The 8,357-nt window shown below is 39.2% G+C and overlaps 1 protein-coding gene, 1 long non-coding RNA gene and 1 other non-coding gene across 3 annotated transcripts in view; all 3 read left to right on the forward strand.

Annotated features, from left to right (window-relative positions):
* The window catches only part of LOC108290133, an 8,273-nt gene extending 5,940 nt beyond the window's left edge, over nt 1-2,333 (forward strand). The window contains exons 2-3 of the long non-coding RNA XR_001819451.2: nt 177-182; nt 2,214-2,333. This is a non-coding gene — a long non-coding RNA (uncharacterized LOC108290133). The remainder of the gene's footprint in view (nt 1-176; nt 183-2,213) is intronic.
* LOC108290131 (androgen-dependent TFPI-regulating protein-like) lies at nt 1,265-2,199 on the forward strand. The gene has a single exon (XM_037731818.1). The coding sequence runs from the start codon at nt 1,385-1,387 to the stop codon at nt 2,075-2,077; it is 693 nt and encodes a 230-aa protein (XP_037587746.1). The 5' UTR covers nt 1,265-1,384; the 3' UTR covers nt 2,078-2,199.
* A 3,715-nt stretch (nt 2,334-6,048) lies between the features above and the next one.
* Nucleotides 6,049-6,152, forward strand: LOC119468404. Its single transcript, XR_005197079.1, has one exon. It is a non-coding gene; the product is annotated as a U6 spliceosomal RNA (small nuclear RNA).
* Nucleotides 6,153-8,357: the final 2,205 nt, after the last annotated feature.

Here is an 8,357-nt window from a genome sequence, read left to right on the forward strand (position 1 = left end):
TTCTTCTTGAGTCTGTGGTTTGATTTCTTTTACCAGTTTTGAAAATTCTTGGCTATGATTGCTTCAAGTATTGTTTTCATATGTCTCTCTTTACTCTCCTTATGAAAGTCAAATTATGTGAATATTAGACTTTTTCACCATGTCATATGTTTGCAAACTGGAAAAACAAAATGGAGATGTATGTAAAGTTTCTAAGCTTGAGGAAGCCACCATGACTAACCACCACTACCTTCTAAGAATGTCTTTTGCTTTGAAAACTAATGAGTTCCTCTTATTGGAAAACTCTAATCTGGAATCACAAGCGGAAGAGGATTCCAGCAAACACAGGTCTCAGCCACAGATGGGGGCTCCAATGCTAACTGGACAATGGACAATAAGAGATGTTAAACTTTAGGCCATAATAATTTAAATACTCACAGGGTCCTTACAAAGTAAATAAAAAGCTTTTCTATCCCTCAAACCAAGGGATAGAAAGAAGCAATGAGCAAACGCAGTATGTTTGTACATACTGTAGCATTTATCTCAATGGCTTCTCTTCCAATAAAACTATGTAACAGACCTATTTTTTTTCTTCTTTTGAAAGAGATATAAGCCTCCCTTTCTTTTTTTCCTCAGAGAAGTCCAATTTTAAAGGCAAGCCTTACACTACCAACAGTAGGTGTATTCACACTGTCAGAAATATCTATAATGAAATTGGATTTTAGGGAGAAAATCTGTTTTTCAGCTATTTGTTGATATTCCACATTACTGATTCCCAGAGAATGTGGAAGAAATGCTTATATTCCCCAAGGAAGTGTATCTGAATATTAAGAAATTCTGTTTTATTTTCTAGAATAAATCTCAGTAATTCAGATTCATCTCCCTACTCCCCACCCCTTCTACGACTATGAGCCAATGTTATTAATGAAAGTGTGTCTTATTCTGGGAGATAATAGGCCCTGACAATTGGCAGGATGCCTCAGTTTCTTGCCACGTGGACATCTTCACAAGGTTAGTTAAGTATCTCTACAATATGGGACTTGGTACCCCCAGAGCAAGTGATCCAGGAAAGGAAGGCAGAAGGAGTGATGTCTTTTATGACTTGTCCTCAGAAGTCACACACCAGTATATCCACTGTATTCTTTTGGTTATATAAACTACTCCTATATGATTAATATCACAAAATACTATACAGGGGTGTGAATACCAAGAAGTAAGAATCACTGGAGCCATCTTGAAGGCTGGCTACCATAACCAGTCAATAAGAAAAATAAACCGGGGAACTCTCAGTCCCAGAGGGGTGTGGTTTACAGCTCTCCGGACTGCTGTAGGACTTCAGCTGTGACCCACGGAAGGACGCCAGAAGCCACTCAAGACATCCACAGTGACCCGGTCAGTGCTAGCCATGACGAAGACTTTTACGTGCATATACCACTTCCTTGTTCTGAGCTGGTATATTTTCCTCAATTATTACATCGCACAGGATGAAGCAGACAAAGTGAAATCCAAACTCTTTGCAAATGGTAGCAAGTGGAAATACATGACGCTGCTTAATATACTTTTGCAGACCATTTTCTACGGGGTTGCCTTCCTGGATGATGAGCTGAGAAGAATCAGAGGGAGAAAAGACATGACGTTCCTAACTGCCTTCAGAGACCTGCTTTTCGCCACACTGGCTTTTCCTATATCCACATTTGTATTTTTGGCATTCTGGATCCTTTTTCTCTACAATCGAGATCTTGTTTACCCCAAGGCCCTAGATACTCTTTTCCCAGCATGGCTGAATCATGCAATGCACACTTTCATATTGCCCATCACATTGACTGAAGTCATCCTCAGGCCACACTCCTATCCATCAAAGAAGACAGGACTCACCTTGCTGGCTGCTGGCAGCATTGCTTACGTCAGCAGGATCCTGTGGATCTACTTTGAGACGGGTACCTGGGTGTATCCTCTGCTTGCCAAACTCAGCCCTGTGGGGCTAGCAGCTTCCTTCTCTCTCAGCTACATCTTCATCGCCAGCATCTACCTACTCGGAGAGAAGCTCAACCACTGGAAATGGGGTGACATGATGCAGCCATGGAAGAAGAGGAAGTGATTGCACAGCATTTTCCAAGAACCAAGAAGGAAGAAAACACAAGGGATTTTTCTCGTCTTTTTTTTTTTTTTTTCTGGTGGAGAGAGGTGGTGGAGCAACATAGGAAGGTAGGAGGGACAGGGAGTGACAAACTTAGTACGAGGGTCGTGAAGGTAGCTTAACTTGAGAACTCTTGGTTTTATGAAAAGTTGATTACACAGGCTAAAAACAACTCCTGCCGTCTCAGAATTAATTACTTTTGTCTGACTTTCATGGAGGATGGTCTCTGGTTAAAATCTGGGCAAAGGCCGAAAAAACCCACATAAACTTGGTATTAGAGAACACCTAGAGAGAGAGAAAGAGGAACTTAAGAGTCATTTAAACCCTTCGGTTTAAAGAGGAGGATGCTGAGGATGTAGATGAGAAGTTACCTGTGCAAGGCAAAAGGGTTACTTAGCGTCAGAACCAGGACAACGACTTCTGTCTCCCAGATCTCCTAGCTACCAGTCCTGGGCCATTTTTTAAAAATAATCCCAACTTTTCTTTAAAAAAACAGGCATTTCAGTAAGCTGATTATTTTCATGGATTGCTCATCTATTTTTTCTCAATAATCTAAAAATGAAGGGAGGTGGCTGGTACTGAAGCTCTCTGTCTACTTGAGATAATAGCAAATTAATTGGAGGCAATGAGAAAGTAAGTTATAAAAAATACTGGGAAATGTGTTTCTCTTCTGAGCAAGCATTCAGCGCAGGTATAAACATCCAACATAGTGACATTGTCAAAACCTCTTCCATTGGAACATTGACTAATTCATCAAATAAATGTATTAATACAAAAAAAAAAAAGAAAAATAAACCAAACTTTATAATTTTGTTGGACTTCTTCCAAGTTGGTAAACATTAAAATATTACAAAACAGGAACTGAATCAATGACTTTTTAGTATAATTTATTATTAGTATATATATGTCATACTCTTTCCTGATATACTGTATATCATACTCTAGTGAGAAATGTTAAATTGTTTAATACATTGAAAATAAAGATTTTACCTTTTTTTTTTTTTTTTTTTTTTTNTTTTTAAAGATGGGGTTTCACCATGTTGGCCAGGCTGGTTTTGAACTCCTGACCTCAGGTGATCCACCCACCTCAGCCTCCCAGAGTGCTAGGATTAAAGGCGTTAGCCACCGCGCCCGGCTAAGATTTTACCTTTTTATGTCTGTCAACATACATGATTCTGAAAGTAAAACTTGAAAAGAGTAGGATAAATCTATTTTCAGGGAAAGCATGTTGTGAATCTTCTTTTCTGTTGTTCTCAGTTATTGGTGGAATTCAAGAATGTTCTGCTAAAGGAATATACCTAGTAAAGGAAACATCCAGGTAAAAGTAGAATCAGCTTGCCATCCTTGTTCTAATATACCTTTCACAAGCCTCTTCTGAAAGTAGTTCAAACAAACATACAGGGTCATCATTAATTATCTTCCTGCTTGAAAAACCGGGGCATAAAAACCTGGGCATAAAAACCTTTCTGTGTCTTTAAGTGCTTACAGGATTGCCTTTTAGTTTTAGATGAATGCTGAATACTGACGGCTGCGTGGATTTCATGAAAACATCTTTTCCAGATTCTTTGCCATAAGAATAAAATTTTCTCAAGTTTAGAATTTATAGATTGTTAGGCACGCTATATTCTTTTCCAAATATAACTTTCACTCTTCATTATATTATGTAGTTAGAGCTAACTATATACTGGGTAAATAGTAATCCCTTAGGAACAGCAGGGAACTTTCTTAGGTGACAAAGTATTTGCCAGAAGTTTACCGAAAATACCATACTTGCCAGCAGAGACATATCAAGAGTGAGGCAGTGAGAGTAATCTGCCCAAGGTGCCAGCAATAAAGGGATGTAGGACTGTAGACATTTTTTTAAATGTTTAATTTATAGAAGATTTTAATACAATAATAATACTGATCAAAGGCCAATCAAGTTTTTCTTCACAGTTGTAAACTTAAACTATATTAGTTAAAAGTACTACCCCCTAAAGAAAATCTGATCATTTGTAGAGTTTACTATTTCAGAAGCATTTTTTCTTCACATGTATCATTTTTGGAAACTGGAAACAATTGTTCATTCTCTTCTGTCTCATTAAAAGAAACTGCTGCATAATGTAGGTTTATAGTAAAAGGACAAGATGGAATGCTCATTATAAAGTCACATGATATGGTTTGGCTATGTCTCCATCCAAATTTCATCTTGAATTATAGCTCCCCACAATTCCCATGTGTCATGGGAGGGACCCAGTGGAAGGTAATTGAATCATAGAGATGGATTCTTTCCCATGCTGTTCTCATGGCAGTGAATAAGTCTCACAAGATCTGATGGTTTTATAAATGGGAGGTCCCCTGCACAAGTTCTCTCTCTCGTCTGCTGCCATGTAAGACATGCCTTTTGCCTTCTGCCATTTTTGTGAGGCCTCCCCAGCCACGTGGAACTGTGAGTTCATTAAACCTCCTTTTCTTTTCTGGGCATGAGGCTCATGCCTGTAATCCTAGCACTTAGGGAAGCCGAGGCGGGCAGATCACTTGAGGTCAGGAGTTCGAGACCAGCCTGGCCAACGTGGTACAACACCATCTCTACTAAAAAAAATATACTAACGTTAGCCAGGCGTGGTGGCATATGCCTGTAATCTCAGCCACTTGGGAGGCTGAGGCAGGAGAATCGCTTAAACCTGGGAGGCGGAGGTTGTAGTGAGCTGAGATTGTGCCACTGCATTCCAGCCTGATGACAGAACGAGACCCTGTCTCAGAAAAAACAAAACAAAACAAAAAAACCCTCCTTTTCTTTATAAATTACCTAGTCCTGGGTATGTCTTTATCAGCAATGTGAAAATGGACTAATACACTGTGTATGCAACAAAGATAAATTTTATTTTATTTTTTGACACAGATCTCACTCTGTCAACCACAGCCAGGTGGGAGTATAGTGGTGCCATCTCAGCTCACTGTAACCTCCGCCTCCCCGACTCAGGTTACCCTCTCATCTCAGCCTCCTGAGTAGCTGGGACCACAGGTATGCACCACCACACTTGGATAATTTTTTGTATTTTTGGTAGAGATGGGTTTTTGTCATGTTTCCCAGTCTGGTCTTGAACTCCTGACCTCAAGCAGTCCACTTGCCTCAGCCTCCCAAAGTGTTGGGAATACAGGATGGAACACAGCTGCAATAAAGTGAAATTTTAAAAAGCAAATCTCAACCTCTGAAGTTTTGTGCAATCAAAAGAAAAGATATGATTTTTCTTTTCTGAGTTAGCTTGTTTTCTGGTGTAAACTAGAGGTTAATCATACACAAAAATATTTGCAAACAGCCAGAATCAGTCTCCAACAATGTACAGTGAAATTCTAAACTGTAAAATTGTCCCTTGAAGATAACCAAATAGAAACTGTGGAGAAGGCCACTACCCATGCAACTAGAACAAAAAATGTAAGGAAATATAAAACAAATTAGGAAAAGAAACCATTTTTTAAAGAATAACAGGAGACATGACAAAAGCACTGGTCTTATATTGCCAGAAAAATATAAAGAGTAATGTTTGAATGTCTTAATAGTTTTTTTCAAGAACCATTCACTTTTTCTTAAGAAAAGGATCAAATAATTTCAAGGTTTGCTGTTATTCAGCCATTTTCTCACAATACGTTATAGAAAAGACAGCCCACAGAGTGGTTGAAGGTATTGTAATGCATATAACTGAGAGGATCTTGCAACTAAAATATGGACAATAAGAACTTACATAGATTAATAAGAAAAAAGACTACTCAAGAGTAGTCTTTAGGAAAAATAAGACTACTAATTTTGCAATAGAAAAGTCCAATGAAAATAAACACTGAAAATGTGCCAAACAAAAATAATAATCAGGGGAATGCAAATCAAAACAGCAATGGATACACCCAGTCCCCCACCATTACGGCTACTTTAGAAAGTTTCATTAAGATCAAGTATTATTCTCATTTAAACAGCATATATACTAAAATTGAAAGGATACAGAGATTAGCATGGTCCCTGTTCAAGGACGACACACATATTTATGAAGTGTTCTATATTTAAAAAAATAAAGATCATAAGCCCACAGGACTATAGTTAAAAAAAAAAAAGAAATAAAAAAAGATCAAGTGTTGACAAGAATGTAAAGCAACTGAAACTCTCAAATATGGCTGGTGACACTGGTGACACTTTGGAAAAAATTGGCCCTATTTTTTAAGGCTTAAGGTTGCATGTCTTATAGCAATTTCTCTCAACTATGAATAGAGCCATGCATGGTCTGGGGTTTGTTTTGTTTTGTTTTGTTTTGTTTTGTTTTGTTTGAGATACAGTCTTACTCTGTCACTCAGGCTGGAGTGCAGTGATGTGATCTCAGTTCACTGCAACCTCTGCCTTCCCAGTTCAAGCAATTCTCCTGTCTCAGCCTCCTGAGTAGCTGGGATTTCAGGTGCCCACCACCACACCTGGCTGGTTTTCATATTTTTAGCAGAGATGAGGTTTCACCATGTTGGCCAGGCTGGTCTCAAACTCCTGACTTAAGGTGACCCACCCACCTCGGCCTCCTAAAGTGCTGGGATTACAGGTGTGAGCCACCGTGCCCAACCAATTTTAACTTTTTTTTTTATCATAGACTTATGTATATTTTATGGTAGTAAATGATAAAATAGACCAGTAACTACATGTATCTTGTGAATTCATGACCTTTTAATTAAATGTTTTGATACTTCTGGGCTACACAGTTCATTAGCAAGTTTTTCTAAATTGTCACAAATCTCCAAAAAAAATTCACATAGAAGTAGACCTGCACAATTCAAACCCATGCTGTTCAAGGGTCAAATATATATTCATATGAAAAACATCATTTGGGCTACTGTCTGGAAGCTGATGAATCTAAAAGAAAAGGTGTCAAGCCAACATTGAAAACAAAAATAAAAAGAAGATCATGTGATTTGATATAGCACAAGATACAGGGGATGGTCTGAACTGAGCACCAGAAGCACAAGTGGTATAGTCAACTTTCAATGATATATATATATTTTAGTTAACCATTACTAATCTTCAGTTTCAACCAGTTTACCCTTGTCTTCAACGTACTGGGGCAGTGGTCCCCTGCTAAGAACATAATTAACCTTTTGGCTTAAACAAGTAGTGAGAGAGTAAAGGAAAACGGGATCCTCACTCCCTGGGGCTCAGACTCCAGTTCTTAAGCTCCACATTGTCCTCTGGAGTTGGGGAGTTGGGGGAGAAAGCAGGTGGTTTAGTCCATTTTATGTTGCTGTAAATGAATACCTCAGACTGGGCAATATATAAAGAAAAGAGACTTATTTAGCTCATGGTTCTATAGGATGAGAAGTTCAGGGCATGGCCCTGGCTTCTGGTGAGGACTTTTGTGCTGCATCACCACATGGTGAAGAAGGTTAAAGGGGAAGTGGACATGTGCAAAAAGGGGAACACCTGGGGGACATCCTGGCTTTATAACAACCCCCTGTGGTGGGAACAAGCCCACTCTTGTGAGAACTCATGCAGTCCATGGGAACAGCACCAAGCCACTCATGAGGGATCTGCTCCCATACACCAGACACCGCTCATTACGTCTCACCTCTCAACAACACCACATCGGGGATCAAATTTCAACATGAGTTTTTGACAAACCATATCCAAGCCATAGCAGAAGGCAAGACAGAAAAGTGGTATGAGTAAGAAATGAGCCAACTGGTTACTACTTTTGATTGTCTGGACAGGGTAGGCATAGGCATAGAAAAGATTTGCACTGGGATAAACATCATTGCTATGTACCCAAGACTGTCTTGTTCCCCAGATTTTGAACCAACATACTTAATTTCCCTTAAAAGTCCATAGCTACATAATTGTGAAGGCACTGGCTGCAAGTTTCCATTTTTCCTTTCTGAAGGTTCAAGAAGTGCCCAAGTATTTTTTTTTTTAATTAGTAGGAGATGTATGTATTCATTTATTTGCACAGTTCTGCAGGCTGTGCAAGAAATGTGACACAGGAATCTGCTTCCACTCAAAGTAAATCATGTCAAGGTTTGTTGTCATTCAGCCATTCAGAAAGGCAAAGGGGAGCAAGCATCATATGACAAGAGAGGAAGGAAGAAAGAGGAAGGTGGGTGCCAGGCTCTTTTAAACAATCAGCTCTTGCAAAAACTAATGGAGTGAGAATTCACTCCTGCAAGAATGGCACCAAGGCCTCCATGAGGCCCCCATGATCCAAACACCTCTCACCAGGTTCCACCTCCAACACCAAGTATT

This window comes from Cebus imitator, unplaced genomic scaffold, assembly GCF_001604975.1.
Source record: "Cebus imitator isolate Cc_AM_T3 unplaced genomic scaffold, Cebus_imitator-1.0 Scaffold424, whole genome shotgun sequence".
NCBI classification, from domain to species: Eukaryota; Metazoa; Chordata; class Mammalia; order Primates; family Cebidae; genus Cebus; species Cebus imitator.